The 16,356-nt window shown below is 30.9% G+C and overlaps 4 protein-coding genes across 4 annotated transcripts; all 4 read left to right on the top strand.

The window, feature by feature from the left end:
• Positions 1 to 3,079: 3,079 nt before the first annotated feature.
• LOC107608429 (NAD(P)H-dependent 6'-deoxychalcone synthase) lies at positions 3,080 to 4,566 on the top strand. Its single transcript, XM_016310222.3, has 4 exons — positions 3,080 to 3,417; positions 3,528 to 3,771; positions 3,872 to 4,051; positions 4,177 to 4,566. The coding sequence occupies exons 1-4, from the start codon at positions 3,086 to 3,088 to the stop codon at positions 4,381 to 4,383; spliced, it is 963 nt and encodes a 320-aa protein (XP_016165708.1). The 5' UTR covers positions 3,080 to 3,085; the 3' UTR covers positions 4,384 to 4,566.
• A 3,488-nt stretch (positions 4,567 to 8,054) lies between these two features.
• On the top strand, positions 8,055 to 9,318 carry LOC107608426 (putative F-box protein At4g22165). Its single transcript, XM_021106706.2, has one exon. The coding sequence runs from the start codon at positions 8,055 to 8,057 to the stop codon at positions 9,294 to 9,296; it is 1,242 nt and encodes a 413-aa protein (XP_020962365.1). The 3' UTR covers positions 9,297 to 9,318.
• A 1,099-nt stretch (positions 9,319 to 10,417) lies between these two features.
• On the top strand, positions 10,418 to 12,178 carry LOC107608430 (NAD(P)H-dependent 6'-deoxychalcone synthase). Its single transcript, XM_016310224.3, has 4 exons — positions 10,418 to 10,764; positions 11,118 to 11,364; positions 11,465 to 11,644; positions 11,789 to 12,178. Exons 1-4 carry the CDS (start codon positions 10,442 to 10,444, stop codon positions 11,993 to 11,995), a joined length of 957 nt encoding a protein of 318 aa, XP_016165710.1. The 5' UTR covers positions 10,418 to 10,441; the 3' UTR covers positions 11,996 to 12,178.
• A 2,081-nt stretch (positions 12,179 to 14,259) lies between these two features.
• On the top strand, positions 14,260 to 15,849 carry LOC107608427 (NAD(P)H-dependent 6'-deoxychalcone synthase). Its single transcript, XM_016310220.3, has 4 exons — positions 14,260 to 14,765; positions 14,845 to 15,091; positions 15,173 to 15,352; positions 15,434 to 15,849. The coding sequence occupies exons 1-4, from the start codon at positions 14,440 to 14,442 to the stop codon at positions 15,638 to 15,640; spliced, it is 960 nt and encodes a 319-aa protein (XP_016165706.1). The 5' UTR covers positions 14,260 to 14,439; the 3' UTR covers positions 15,641 to 15,849.
• Positions 15,850 to 16,356: the final 507 nt, after the last annotated feature.

The following is a 16,356-nucleotide window of genomic DNA, read 5'->3' on the forward strand; positions in this document are numbered from 1 at the left end:
TCTCTTCTCTCTGATTTTGTAATATAATATGTGAGAATCTGAAAATAAAATTAAAATTAAATTGAAATACATCTAAATACAGAAAATTGTTAGAAAGCTTTTAGTTTTATACAGCAAGTGAGTTTGTTAAAATTAGCTGAAAATTAATTGTTTATCTTTTTTTTTTGTACAAATATATAAGGTGTATATTTATAGTGTAAAAATGTGATGCTTCCTTTATTCAATGTACAAAGAATATTCATCATCCAAATTTTTTTCTGACTTCTTCGAATCTTCTTCAACTCTCTTCTTCAATTTCCGATCTGCTAAAGCTTTAGTTCTTACCTTTTTTTTCTTCTCTCTTGCAACACTCTATAGACTAGTATCATTTTATATGGTATTAGAGTTTCAAACGATCCTTCAATAGTACTTGATGACATGAATGCTGCCAATTTTGCTAATTTTGTTGCGAATTTTGAGCGATTCACTGTTTTTATGACCTAATTTTTATAATTCTAAAATCAATTTATGAGATCTGGTTCTTCCTTCATTTCTGACTTTATTAGTTCTTATTTTCTTCATCATGGTGAAAGTCTTGGCACTCTGTTGATACCTTTTCAGCTCACACCTCAAAATTACTATCAGTGGTCACATGATATATGACGTGCTCTCAAATCTAAGATCCACAAAAAGATTAATTGCTTCACTCTTACTTACTTTAAAGCCTACGTAATTTAGACTTGGAAAAAAGATTTGTAGTGTAGCACTCGAGGAAGTTAGGGACTTGGTAGGAATTAGGAACTACGCTTTAAGGGTTTTCAGAATTAATTAATTACCCGGAGGAATTTGAAGGACATTTTAAGATAATCTCTTTGATGATGAGGCTCTCAGATCTAAGAATAAGATGAAATTCTTAGATGGATCAATTATAAAACCTGCTGAGCATGAAGCTAGCTACCTTCGAAACTTAAGATCGATGCAATAGCTTTCTCTTTTTTTGGATCAATCTCTCTCTCAGCCCAGAAATTACTAAGAATATGATGTGGATCACTTCTGTTTTAGGTTTGTGGAACAATTTTAACGTTCGCTACTTGCATGGAGATGTGTTTAGAGTTGGTGAGTTGAAGGAGGAGTTTTATTCTATTCGTACTATTCGTCAAGATGATTCTACTGTTATTATTTATTTCACTAAATTAAAATTTATTTGAGAGGAATTAGAGAATTTTTGTACCATTTTTAGTTGTTTAATTTGTGTTAATGGTTTCAATTGGGATTGAAAACGGTTAGAGATTATGCATCTAAGAAATATGTTGTTAAATTTTTAATAAACTTAATCGAGCAATATTCTATTGTCAAGTCTCAAGTCATGCTTTTTGAAGTTTTTGTTTGATATTAATATTGTCTTGGTCAACAAGAATGTCAGTTCTATTCGAATTTCATGAATATTAAAATAGTTGCTAATTTCATAAAAGTGCAGCATTCTTCGGACAATAATCCTTTTTCGAGAGATAGAACACGAGGCAGAAATTAAGGACAAGATAAATAAGCTTCTGAAAATTATGTTAGAGGATATATTTTATCAGAAATGTTTGGTAACAAAAAAACATTAGGCAAAAACAGTCATAATTTTTTTTATTTAGTATTCATTAATTATCGCGACAATTAATGAATGTTAAATAAAGTAAGCTGTTTTTTTTTTTTTGTCTCCCTAGCATTATCCATATTTTATAAGTTGTACACTTATTATAACCGAATTGCTCATTTGGTTAATAATTATTATTAAAAGAAGAGAAAAACCTAAAACAGCTCTGACAATTACCTCGAAAGACAATGAGGTATTTGACAAAAAAAATCCAACTCAGCCCATGAAAATTACCTCGAAAGCACAACGAAACTCTTGTGACAAAAAAAAGTCAATGTTATTTTTTTTAGCACAAAGACTAATTAATCACTAAAAAGAATCAAGAACCGAATTAAGTATTTTTTTTTTTCTTAAAAATCTCGTTGTCCTTTTGAAATATTTGGCTGGACCGAGGTATTCCCTCTAGTAGGATGATAAGGGTAACCACACAGTGCTGTAATTGACTCGGTTGAATAATAATAAATTAAACTTCGGATGATTACATACAGCAGGAGTCTTGGATTAGAATCCTTGGACCTTTACTTAGTCCATTGCCCAATGAGTGCAAAGCCTAAACTAAGGACATTTCTTAATAGAATTATTAAAGAAGGGGAGACGCTCGTAAATACGGATGATATTTTAAATGTAGACAATTAATATCTGAAAAGATAAAAGGTAATTAAATAGTTTGAATGTTATCTAACATAGTAAATACATACATATAGCTATAAAATGAAAAATGAAAAGTTAATCCTATTTAAGTTAAAATATTTATATAACTTTTTTCTTAAAACATATTTGAGACTCACTTAAAACTTATAATTAGAATACATTAAGACTGTGTTTGTTTTTGTGAACAGGATAAGACAAAACATTAACAACAAGACATAAAAGGACAGAAATATAAAATTTTGTGTTCTTATATTCTGTTGGGTAATAAACTAGAACAAATTATGAAAATCTAATTTATTCTCATTTTTTTTTATTCAAAAAATTTGAGACGAAAAATATAATAATAAAAAAATATAATTATAAAAAATTAATAAAATTAATGAAAAATAAATTGTATTCCATATTAGTGTCTTCGTATCCTTCCTATTAGGATGGATATAAAATACATTAATTCAGTGTTCCTAGATACATTATCTCTGTTCATATCTCCTCTATCAAACATGATTTTGTGTCTCTGTGTAATGTCCTATATCTATAAATAAATGCAGCCTAAGTGTTACATATTAGAATACACGTTAACTTAATAAAAGAAAAGAAAATATATATAATGCATGAGATAGTATAATAAATATTCCTGGTGTAGTTATCTACATGAGTTAAGCTTGGATACGAAACAAATAAAAAACGAAAGGTGCGTGCTGATGATGCATGCATAGACGTAACAGGTAATTAAATACCATATTTTTTACCTTAAGGGCGGCTTCATTGGACTATATAATGAAAGAATCTTAGCATTTCCACATTGCATATACAATGTCTTCAACAGAAAAACCAGCATCGGTTCCTGTCCCAAATGTGGTCCTACAACCATCATTCAGCATGCCGGTGATCGCCTTTGGAACTGGCTCCGAAGCAAACGACAACGACACCATCAAAGCAGCGGCCATTGAGGCCATCAAGCTCGGTTACAGGCACTTTGACACCGCTTCCATCTATGATTCCGAACAGCCTCTCGGAGAAGCCTTTGCTGAAGCCCTTCAACTTGGCCTCATAAATTCCAGAGATGAACTTTTCATCACTTCCAAGTTATGGCTCTCCGATAATCATCCCCATCTTGTTCTCTCTGCTTTACAAAACTCACTTCAGTAAGATCATTTTATTTTCATAATTAATCAGATCAGATATTATTAAAGTAAATGTTGAGAAGGCATGATTGATGAATATATAATAAACTCTGATTGATTCATGCATGCAGGAATCTTGGATTAGAATACTTGGATCTTTACTTGGTCCACTGTCCAATGAGTGCAAAGCCTGAAATAAGAAAATTTCCTTATAATGAAGACGAATTGCTGCCATTTGACTTGAAGGGTGTTTGGACTTCAATGGAGAAATGCCACAGCTTGGGCCTCACAAAATCAATTGGAGTTAGCAACTTCTCTACCAAGAAACTTGAACATCTCCTCTCTTTTGCTACTATTCCTCCTGCAGTTAATCAAGTAATTTTTTTTATTCATATTAATTATACACATAAACATTGATTTTATTCATTGGATCACTAAATTAAATACCGTTCCACACTAATCACACAATAAATAGGTGGAGTTGAATCCATCCTGGCAGCAAAAGAATCTAAGAGAATATTGCAAAACCAAGAATATTGTGATAACTGCATATTCTCCTTTGGGAGCCAAAGGAGCCAGTTGGGGTAGTAATGATGTTATGAACAGTGAATTGCTCAAGCAAATTGCACATGCTCATGGTAAAACTGTTGCTCAGGTAAACAAAAAAAAATGAAAAATAATTAAAGTTGTGCATCAATTTTGAGTTTACATTATGTATAGAGAACCATTTACAACGTAACTCACCTATCTAATGATGTAATTCATTTAAATTGGTTATAGGTAAGTCTTAGATGGTTGTACGAGCAAGGTGTGACTTTTGCAGTGAAGAGCTACAACAAAGAGAGAATGAAACAAAATCTAGATATATTTGATTTTTCACTTACAAATGATGACTACCAAAAGATTAATCACATGAAACAGGAGCGCAAACTGAAGAACGGTCCTGCTGCTTTCGATCTTCCTGACCTATTTGATGGAGAAAATTAGATACCACACTCATTCATCAGGTTTTGTGTTATGTGCCAGATTGGATAAGTATATTTGATTGATGTTTTAAATATTTAGCTTTAGTTTTAAATTATTGTCTACATATTTGAGTGATTGTAGTTGATTTGTTGTTAATGAGTTTATAGATGGAATGAAGCATTCTTCAATCAGTGATTTAATTTATTGTAATTCTTTTGTATAAGTTTCGCGTAATATAATGGATGTATTTAATGACATATGATACAGTCGGAAGAGACCTATATAACTTGATATGCACAAATATTATTACCTGCTGATCAAAAGAAACGAAAATAAAATGACAAGCTATGAAGATGTATATAAACATAAGGAAAAGAGACGATGATAATGAGATTGACGAAGAATAGAGACAAGGACAAGGACCAGAGGCGAGGCAGAGAAGAACCACCCCAATACTCTCAACTTCTCTCAGCAATTCTAATTCCTGTTGCAATTCTTCTATAACCTTCTTTGAATTATATTTACTAGAGCATTGTCATTAAACCAATTCGTGTCTGCATGTCTTGATTTTCTGGGCCAGTATATACATTGTTGATCTACTAAAATTAATGCCCCAAGCTTCTTTAATGACTTCTCTAGCTTTTTTGTTCTCGCACCATCTTACTTAGAATTTAAACCTTCTCTTTATAGCCTCCATTTGTGGGGTGTTTTCTAATAAGAAAGGTACATGACCCGATCCATTTTTCACAAGCCTAATAACCGCTAAAGAGGGATATAGGGTCAGCCAGTTTATATACACAATTCTTGTATTAGATCTACCCCTGGCCTCCTATTTGACCCATGGTTTTCAAAATTGGATTAGATCAGTTGGTTGAACCGGTCCAACCAAAAATTAGCATTACAAGTGATTCGGTTCACCACTAAAAATCGCGACCAGTTTGCTTAATGCGGCGTGGCGTTTTGAAAAAAAAAAATGCGTGCTCTGAATGAATGCTGAAATTTTTTATTTAAATTAAATAAATATAATATTTACTATTTAAATAAACGTGGAAGTATTTATTAAAATGTATTTCTTGTCATATATCGGATGCACCCATAATGCGTGCGAGCAAAATAATTTTTATATATAATGTTACGATATTTTCGTAAAAAAACATATATATCAACATGCAAAACATTATTTTCTTAAAAATTAACATATTTAAATTAGAACTAAAAAAAGTACATAAAAAATAGATAGAATTGGATTGATTTAAACTTGAAATAAGGTTTTACGAGGAATTAAAAGTTACGTGTAAACATTTGAAACATTAATTATGTGAGAGAATATTAGGGATTAAAAGTGATGTGATCAAGATGAAAAATTACGTGGTCTGATTTCATAATGAGAAGAAACGGAATTATTTTTTTCATTTTTTTCTGTTTTATCTGTTCCATCAATTCCACGTTTGTTTTAATACAATAACTGAGCATGTATTAAAGGTTTTTGACATTTTTTTTTTCTCATCGTATAACTGAACACGTACAATTTTTTTTTTAATTTAAATCAATCTAATTTGATCTATTTTTTTTATGTACTCTCTTTAAATACAAATTCAAATGGGTTAATTTAAAAAAAAATGATGTACTAATCAATTTCGAATCACTAATTTTAAATACGTAGGATAAGATATAACTTTTAAAAATTGGGTTAATTTAAAAATAAAAATTAAATTGATATTGTTTTAATCATAATTTTTTTTATAATAATACACGTATTTTTTTTGTAATATTTTTTTTTATAATAATACATGCAGTTTTAAATTTACAAAAATATTATAACGTTTATAAATACGTAGTTTTAAATGATTATAGGAATTTTGTGTTTTTGTTGAAATAATTGATTTGCTCGCTTTGGTTTGCTGCTATGTTGTGTTTTTTATTTTTTGTTAAATAATTATTTGATTTCTGGGTTCTGGCTCTGGTTGCTGCTTTGTGTTTTTCTTTTTATTTTCTGTTTTGATTTCTGAAGGTGCAAGCATGGATACCGCTGCTATTTTTGAATTTCTGGCTCTGCAATTTTTTAATTCTTGTTGATAATTTATTGATTTCATGATTTTTGTTGATTTTTTTGTTTGTTGTGACTTTGTTTAGTTAGTGGGTGACGAAATCCTCATAGACAAAGACCAAGAGGAGCTAGTAGAGCTGAAAAGGGTTCAAGAAAAATGGTGGGAACTCCTATTAATGGAAGAGTAAGGCCATCTTTTGCAGTTGTAAATGGTGGAAATGATCAACAATATGGCCCTATCCACCTAGCAATGCTGGGTCGGATTATGGTGTTATAGAGTTCACTAGAGAGGATATTGAAGCCTTGCTAAATGAAAAGTCCAAAAGGAAAGACAGATTCAATTATAAGGTTAGTTAAGATGTTGTTTAAGCTCCTTGAGTTGGTATGTTATGTGTTGGCATCAATGCTTGTTTCGGTTAATTATTTGAGTTTGAGACCAAAGATGGAACCAAGATTCTTTGTTGTTTGGGTAACCATCAACGTGGATTAACACTAAATCAAGGAAGAAGAACTGAATTCAATTATTTCGGAAATAAGAAGGAATTGCACTTCATTGCAAGAGAAGTTAATAAAGGAAGAAACAGAAAGATTAGTAAATTAGATTTTTCCTCTAAAAAGTTAAATAAAAGTTTTGAACAATAAATTATTAATGATACAGATCCCAAATTTCCAATATGATCATGTGAGGTATCACACTATTACTGTATTAAATAGATAGATTCCAAACTCATATTTGATAGCGTCCCCAAGAAAAACTAGTTATATATCTTCCTCAATTTAATTTTAATTTTTCAACAAAATTTGAAATTTAAAATTAAATAAGACGGGATAAAATCTACCCAAAATAAATAGACAGAGATATGCAACAAACAAGACACACTGAATTTGTTTAGGTATTATTCAATTATTAGAAAAAAAATTAGTGTGCTTAACAAAATTTTAATAATAAAAGTAAAAATATTAGCAAAATAAAAAAATATTTTTTAAAAAAATTATAATTTATATATTTTTAAAATTTCTTTATTTAAAAAATATATTATTAACATAATAAATTAAAAAAAATTATATTATTATATCTAAATATAATTATTAAGTAAAAAATATTTTTATATCAGATATTTAAGTGCTTGTTTGAGCGCCATTATTTTGATAAAAAAAGATTTTTTTTTATTTTTTAGTGTGTTTGCAAATTTCTAATAGTAAAAATAAAAATATTAGAAAAATAAAAAAAAAATCTTTTTTGAGAAGCTGTAATTTACATCTTTTTTTAAAAGATTTTTTTTCCTTAAAAAAATATGTCTTTCATATAATAAATAAACAAAAGAGTACTTTTATATTGTTATACTCAAACATAATTGATAGATAAAAAGATTTTTTTGCATTAAATATCCAAATATAAAATTACTTTTACTTTTTCATAAAATCTTTTAAAAAAAGATAACTCAAAAAAAGATCTTTTCTTAAAAATTTACCCAAATTCTAAATATAAAATATTTTTTTAAAGATCCTTTAAAAAAAAAATTAATATTTTTTAAGAGGCTCAAACAAATCCTATATATACGTACCAAACACAGCGAACTTCAAACAAATCCTGGCTTCTGCAGTTTGCGTCTCATCTGGGAATAACATAGCTCGAGTCTGAGATATGGGTGACGACATTGATGGATGGGCAAACATTCATGATGACATCTTGAAGGAAATTGTAGAGCACTTCTATTCGTACGATGATTTCATCCAACTTCGTTTAGTTTGCAAGCAATGGAGCTTGAAACTTCCAGAGATCTCCAGCAAGATTTTGTGGCTGCTGGTACCTGAAGAATCTTCCAGTACTCATATTTATGAAGACGAGGAGATCTACCATCTCATGAACTTACCTATTGCTGGTGAAGTACCGCTTGATATTCAGTCTCTTGATGAAGACGAGATCCACCATCTCAAGCTACCAGAGATGCAGAACAAATTGATCCGTGGTTCTTTTGGTGGATGGTTGATCGTCCTAGATATATACCAAGGTTCGATGTATATGTTAAATGCATTTACAAAGGTCCGTTTAGATCTTCCTCCAATATCAACTTTTCCGGATATAGTTGACTACAATCCTAACAATTATGGCTTTGAATATACTGTTTGGGATTGGGATGATGACAATGGGGATAATTTGCGGATATCGAGTAGTTTCATAAATAGTGGCCAGGTTTGGAAGGTTATTATAAATTCATGTCCTAGCAATGACAATGAAGATTTTTTGGCAGTGGCCATATATGGACCTCGTTGTACATTAGCCTTTTACAAACCAAATGATAAGAGATGGTTAGATCTTTTAACTAGAAAACCGTCGTTTCATGATGTCATATCGTTTCATGATGTCATATTTTTTGGAGAGAAGATATATGCAGTAGACGAAGGTGGCCAGCTATACGAATTTGATACAAACACAAAATCAGGGCCTGTAGGTGGTATTCATGAAGCCAAACCTCCCTCTGATGCTGCGCTGGGTCCTTACCAGCTTAAATATTTGGTTGGGTGTGCTAACGGAAGTTTATTGATGTTGGCGAGACATTTTATGCCTGGAAGTCACTGGACTTACAAATTTGATATCTATGAATTAAAGAAGAATGCAAAAGAATGGTCCAGACTAGATAGTTTGAAAAATTACGCACTGATGATTGGACTCAACTCTTCTGTTCAAATGCTGCCTGCAAGTCTTCAAACCAAAGGAAATCAAATCTACTTTACAGATAACCTAATAGAATTGAAATCGCTGGACTGTGCCGAATATCAAGATATTGGCATCTTCAACTTGGACGATGGAAGTTGTCAAACACTATTAGACGAAGAAAAGTTCACGTGTCCTCCCGTCTGGTGTTATTCTAGCTCATTTCTTTAGTGTTTTTATTATTATTTTAAAAGATTATTTGTAGTGTGTTTGTTCTTCCTTATAGTAAAATTTTAATGAAAACATGTTTATCTCCATTTTGTTATTATTCAGTAGTGCTATTTAGACTTGTAATTTCTCTCTCTTCACTTTATAGTTTATTTTAGTAAAAATATTGAAAGATCAGGTATCGGATTCGATAGTTTTATACCGTGGTTTCATAAACAAAATATGTTTTTTAAGTTTTTTAATAAACATTAAATAATTTTTATTTAATTTTAACTACAAATTAATTTTTTATATATTATTTAATTATAAAATTTATTTTTTATTTTATAAATTATTATTTTATTATTCATTTATCATATTTATTAATAATAAAAAATAAAAATAATAATAAATTAGATATTTCATTAATTATAATAAATATTTTGATAATTTTAATCAATTAGAATTTTGTCCTTGATTCCTTACATCCGTAAACGCTGATGAATGGACAATGAACATATGTTAGTAAGCTAACTTATCCACTTTATCATCCGTAAAAAGGAACGTTTATGACGTGTGTATACGAGTGGGCGAGTGGCTGCCATAAAAAATTATCAATTATATATAATGTTTGTTTATTAATGATAATTTATATTTTTTATTAATATATGTATAAAATTATATATTATTATTATAAATTAAAAGTATAAAATCTATAATATATTTATTTATATAAATATAATTATATAACAAGATAAACTTATTTAATTTTTAATTAAATTCATTTAATATAAATTCAAATTTAAATTTAGTTAAAAAAACAAATGAGCTCAACTTATTTTGAGAAACGAAGTTGAAACTGATTTGAGTTACTTGGAAATTCCAACAGTAATTGTATCATCAACATTAAGCCTTGCAGTGAGTCAACAACAGAGACGGCTGGAGAATGGAATAAACTTGATTCTATTTAAATCAACGTTTCTCTTATTATTATTGGATTGGATTTTCCTTGGAATGGTGATGCAAGCAGAGACGTATATCTAGATCTTGCACCATATATATAAAGAGGGATACATGTACATTGCACCATATATCATCAAGAAATTGATTATTATTCCATATACTCATAACTTAGCATCCATTAATTAATTCCCATCTTCATATTCCAAATGTCTTCAACAAAGCAAGTAGCGATCCCAAATATTGTCCTGCAATCATCCTTCAGCATGCCGGTCATAGGCTTTGGAACTGCTGCCTTAACCGATGACGGCGACGTCCACAAACAGGCAGTGATTGAGGCCATCAAGCTCGGTTACAGGCACTTCGACACTGCTTCTATATATGGCTCCGAACAGGCTCTGGGAGAAGCCATTGCTGAAGCTCTTAAACTTGGTCTCATAAGCTCCAGGGATGAACTTTTCATCACTTCCAAGCTATGGTTATCTGATAACCATCCCGATCTTGTTCTTCCTGCTCTACGCAAATCACTTCAGTAAGACCTACATAATTACTTTAATGAATAAATGACCATTTGTATCCATGAAAAATGAAAATGCTGACATACGTATCCACACTAGATTAAAACTAAACTTATACCCATGCAAGATGTCCTTCGTGTGACAAAAATATCCTATATGACACTCCAACCCTCCAAAGACAGGATACTTTTGTCACACGAAGGGCATCTTGGCATCTTGCATAGGTACAAATTTAGTTTCGATCTAATATAGATATATATGTTAGCGTTTTCATCTTTTCTGGGTACAGATGGTCATTTATTTTTACTTTAATTAAGTTCAATAATACGAATGAATAACTTATGGACTTCTGATAATTCATATGCAGGAATCTTGGATTAGAATACTTAGATCTCTACTTGATTCATTGGCCATTGAGTGCCAAGCCCGGATTATTTAAAGCCTCTTATGATGACGAAAATGACTTGGTGCCATTTGACTTAAAAGGGGTCTGGACTTCAATGGAACAATGTCACAAATTGGGTCTTGCAAAATCAATTGGAGTCAGCAACTTTTCTATCAAAAAACTTCAACACGTCCTTTCTTTTGCTACAATTCCTCCTGCGGTTAATCAAGTACATAATATATTCTCCATAAAAATTTTTATTTATGTGTTTATATTCATAAATGTTGGATCACTACTTATAATTGGAAACACCACAAACAAAACAACAGGTTGGGATGAATGCTTCCTGGCAACAAAAGAATCTAACAGAATACTGCAAATCCAAGGGTATAATTGTAACTGCATATTCTCCTTTGGGAGCAAGAGGAACCTTTTGGGATAGTAACGATGTTATGGGTAGTGAATTGCTCAAGGACGTTGCACAAGCTCATGGGAAAACTGTTGCTCAGGTAAAAAAAAATAAACAAAGATATGCATCAATTATTCTAGTTCTAAGCTTGTTTATTTGTTTGGCATCACTACATATAACTCTCCATTAATCATTTTATTAAAGAACTCAGTTAACTAATGTAATTCTTTTGAATTTGTTACAGGTGAGCCTTAGGTGGTTGTACGAACAGGATGTAACTTTTGCGGTGAAGAGCTATAATAAAGAGAGAATGAAAGAAAACTTAGAAATATTTGATTTTTCACTTACCAATGATGACTATCAAAAGATTAATCAAATCAAACAGACGCGGAAAGGAAGTAATGGTCCAACTACACTTGTTATAGTTGACCTATTTGATGGAGAAAATTAGATATGTATTCACAACAAATCATTCGTACTTTAGTTTAAGTTTCAGCATTTTTATTGCTACAATAAATCCACCTTCTCATCCAGTTTCAAAGACTTGTACTAGTTTTGGGATGCATGGTGCTTTATTAGTTTTTGTTGTACTAGTAAAATTAAATAACTGAAATTGAAATAATTATTTTGATGATTTTATCTGCTTTTGCCTTTGCAATGAGGGTCAAATGTATGTTTATCAATTAGTGCGTTCTGTTGTGAATTCAACATAAGTTTTTTTTTTTAAAAAAAAAGAGCTCAACACTCATAGTGGAACAAAAGACACAAATCATAAAAGATAAATAACTCTTATGTTATCTCCGGCATAGCCATCGACCATATGAGTTATTTTCTATACCACTCTGTAGCACATGAAAACGATTGATCCACACACTCTACAACTTCTGTTGTCTTGCTCTGAAATATGACTTCATTCCGTCGTAACCAAATAATCCATATTACTGAGAAGAACCCAACTAGCCAAAACTTGCGCTGCTCACTTTTCATCGGCATAGCTCGCCAACTCTCAAAGTAGTCTTTCAAAGTACCGGGAGCAGTCCACTCTTGTCCAAACGCCGATATCCATGCACACCACACCTGCCAAGTGCTCACACGTAACAAATAAGTGTTGTATGTTTTCAACACCTTTTTTACACAACACGCACACATTATCATTCTGCTGTAGGATTCTCAGTCTACTTAGCCGATCCTTTGTGTTGACCCTGCCTATCAATACAAACCAAACGAACAACTCAACCCGCGATGGGACTAGACCTTTCTAAATTTTCTTCGTGAAAGTATAGCTCACAAGCTTCTCATTCATGGTCTCTTCTTGCAAAATCTGCACAAATGAGTTAATAAAATAAACTCCTTCCTTACCAAATTTTCACACCACTCTGTCTTATACATCTGCAACTAATCTAACAGATTGCAAGATGTGAAGCAGCTGATCTAAAATATCAGTCTTTCATTGACAGAATTCCCTCCTCCATTGAAAGTGCCAAACCCACTCGATTCTCACACATTAAATTTCTGTCCCTTAACAGATTGCATTCGATTCTCACACATTATAACACCTTAAATTTCTGTCCCTTAACGTATGTTTTTATAAAGTTTTCTTAACTTTATATATTTTAAGTAAATTCAGTCTGGTAATTACACATTTAAATTATTTTTAATCACCACTATCCAAATATTATCATTTTTTTGTAATTATACGTTAAAAATTAGTTTTGATCACTATACTATCCAAATACTATTATACATTTATCGTTTAGGTGTTTTTTTTCCCGAGAAAAAAAACAGAAGTAAAAAAAAAAATAGAAAACTACCACTTTAGCTTTTTTCAAAGAGAGAATAATTTAAAAGATAGATAACTATCGCTTTAATTTTGGTTTAAATTAAAAAAAGACATGAACTTTTAAAAAGGATTACAATTTTATTACGATGAATTCAAAATTAATTTGGATTGAAAGATAAAAATTTTAAGAAGTTTGGGTGAATATGATTTTAATTTTATAATTAATCACATTTAGCATCATTTCACAATCCTGCAAGACCACTTAAAAAGAAAGAAAAAGGCACAAAATTCATGTTCATGGCTCAATTGCAGATCAAAATTCTGCCCTGTAAAGTGTAAACTACAATCAAAGAAAAGGAAATTTAACAGGTAAGCCATGACAAAAAAACCATATTATTTAATACATTGCTAACTTAAACTTTGGAGTGTCTTACAAATTATTGTCACGACTTAATTCTAGCATTTTTGAAGTTAGGAATTAGAATCTCTAACTTTTCCGATCTCTCAAGCTCGTATCCTTGACAAAGGTATGAACAAAACTTGTTAGGAAGTCAGTGAAAATGAGTTAAATCAGGTTAAATTCAAAATTATCTCATGAAAATTGAGTTTTAGTACTCTATTCATGATATAATTTATAATTTAAAATTATATATTATTAAAAATTAAAAGTACAAAATATATAATATGTGTATTAATATAATATAATTATATAATAAAATGAACTTATTCAATCTCAAATTTAACTAATTTAACATATGAATTCAAATTGAAATTCAAATATGAGCTCAACTTATTTTGAGAAATTGAGCAACTTATTTGAGTCACTTCTAAATTCCAACCGTAATGATATAATTATCTTTTAGCCCTGCAGCGAGTCAACAGAGGCGGTTGGACAATATTCAATTTAAATTGACACTTTTTCTTAAAGCCAAAGAGCTATGACCATCCATGACCACTATATCAAATTATTAAACTTGTCAAATGATGATGCAAGCAGAGACGTATTCTAGATCTTGCACCATATATATATGATTAATACTTATTTACAAGCACCATATATCATCAACAAACTAATTATTATTATTAATTAATTAATTCCGATCTTCATATTCGAAATGTCTTCAACAACGCAAGTAGCGATCCCAAATGTTGTCCTGCAATCATCCTTCAGCATGCCGGTCATAGGCTTTGGAACTGCCGCCTTCGAAACCGATGACGGCGACGTCCACAAACAGGCAGTGATTGAGGCCATCAAGCTCGGTTACAGGCACTTCGACACTGCTTCTATATATGGCTCCGAACAGGCTCTGGGAGAAGCCATTGCTGAAGCTCTTAAACTTGGTCTCATAAGCTCCAGGGATGAACTTTTCATCACTTCCAAGCTATGGTTATCTGATAACCATCCCGATCTTGTTCTTCCTGCTCTACGCAAATCACTTCAGTAAGACCTACTTAATTACTTTAATTAAGTTCAATAATACGAATGAATAACTTATGGACTTGTTGTAATTCATATGCAGGAATCTTGGATTAGAATACTTAGATCTCTACTTGATTCATTGGCCAATGAGTGCCAAGCCCGGATTATTTAAAGCCTCTTATGATGACGAAAATGACTTGGTGCCATTTGACTTAAAGGGAGTCTGGACTTCACTGGAACAATGTCACAAATTAGGTCTTGCAAAATCAATTGGAGTCAGCAATTTTTCTATCAACAAACTTGAACATCTCCTTTCTTTCGCTACAATTCCTCCTGCAGTTAACCAAGTATATATTTTCTCCATAAAATTTTTAATTTATATGTATTTATATTTATATTAACATATGTTGGATCACTATACACAACAGGTTGAGATGAATGCTTCTTGGCAACAAAAGAATCTAACAGAATATTGCAAAGCCAAGAGTATAATTGTAACTGCATATTCTCCTTTGGGAGCCAAAGGAACCTCTTGGGGCAGTAACGATGTTATGGATAGTGAATTGCTTAAAGAGGTGGCACAAGCTCATGGAAAAACTGTTGCTCAGGTAGAATAAAAAATCCAAGCTATGAATCAATTCTACATATAACGCTCCATTAATTATGTAATTCTTTTGAATTTGTTATAGGTGAGTCTTAGATGGTTGTACGAGCAGGGCGTGACCTTTGCTGTGAAGAGCTACAACAAGGAGAGAATGAAAGAAAACTTAGAAATATTTGATTTTTCACTTACAAATGATGACTATCAAAAGATTAATCAAATCAAACAGACGCGCAAGTCAGTTAACAATCCAACTACCTTTGTTGTTGCTGACCTATTTGATGGAGAAAATTAGATATTTATTCACAAGAAGGCATCTTGTTTTAGTTTGTCTTTGATGTCTTTTAATTTTCTTTAAGTTTCGGTATTTTTATTGTTACAATAAATCTACCATCTCATCCAATTTCAAAGGCTTGTACTAGTTTGGGGATGATGCTTTATTAGTTTTTGTTGTACTTGTGAGATTAAATAACTGAAATTGAAATAATTATTTTGATGATTTTATCTGCTTTTGCCTTTGCATTGAGGGTCAATTACTCAAATATATAGTGCGTTCTGTTACCTTAAATTTGTCCCTTAGCGTATGTTTTTATCGCGAATTCTTTTTCGTGTGATAGAAAAGAGTGTATCTCAAAATGATGTGAGAAGAGAAGTGCTTTACTTTATTATGGATAAGACAAATCGGAGGCTCCAATTTGTTTTATTTTTTAAACAAATAATCATAAATCGGACGGTCCAATTTGTGTTTTCGAAAATAAAAAAATTTTTAATGTTAAAATCGGACCGTCCGATTTTTATTTTTAAAAATAAAAAAAATAAAAAATACAAATCGGACCCTCCGATTTGTAGTTTATTTTTTTCTTTAAACAAATTGGATCCTCCGATTACCAATAAAAAAAAAACACTATATAAAAAAACACCTAATTTTTCAATAACAATGTATTACACATATATTTAATCAATATAAAAAAAATTAGCCTGTTTTTATAAAGTTCAATAATTCTCAACTTT

This window comes from Arachis ipaensis, chromosome B7, assembly GCF_059453495.1.
Source record: "Arachis ipaensis isolate K30076 ecotype BB chromosome B7, ASM5945349v1, whole genome shotgun sequence".
Lineage (NCBI taxonomy): Eukaryota > Viridiplantae > Streptophyta > Magnoliopsida > Fabales > Fabaceae > Arachis > Arachis ipaensis.

Bases quoted from the DNA above. Each gene is read 5' to 3' on its own strand.
- LOC107608429 (XM_016310222.3), top strand. From the start codon at position 3,086: ATGTCTTCAACAGAAAAACCAGCATCGGTTCCTGTCCCAAATGTGGTC. The intron at 3,772-3,871 runs GTAATTTTTTTT...CACAATAAATAG, and splicing joins TTCCTCCTGCAGTTAATCAA to GTGGAGTTGAATCCATCCTG. The intron at 4,052-4,176 runs GTAAACAAAAAA...AATTGGTTATAG, and splicing joins ATGGTAAAACTGTTGCTCAG to GTAAGTCTTAGATGGTTGTA.
- LOC107608426 (XM_021106706.2), top strand. From the start codon at position 8,055: ATGGGTGACGACATTGATGGATGGGCAAACATTCATGATGACATCTTG.
- LOC107608430 (XM_016310224.3), top strand. From the start codon at position 10,442: ATGTCTTCAACAAAGCAAGTAGCGATCCCAAATATTGTCCTGCAATCA. The intron at 10,765-11,117 runs GTAAGACCTACA...ATTCATATGCAG, and splicing joins GCTCTACGCAAATCACTTCA to GAATCTTGGATTAGAATACT. The intron at 11,365-11,464 runs GTACATAATATA...ACAAAACAACAG, and splicing joins TTCCTCCTGCGGTTAATCAA to GTTGGGATGAATGCTTCCTG.
- LOC107608427 (XM_016310220.3), top strand. From the start codon at position 14,440: ATGTCTTCAACAACGCAAGTAGCGATCCCAAATGTTGTCCTGCAATCA. The intron at 15,092-15,172 runs GTATATATTTTC...TATACACAACAG, and splicing joins TTCCTCCTGCAGTTAACCAA to GTTGAGATGAATGCTTCTTG. The intron at 15,353-15,433 runs GTAGAATAAAAA...AATTTGTTATAG, and splicing joins ATGGAAAAACTGTTGCTCAG to GTGAGTCTTAGATGGTTGTA.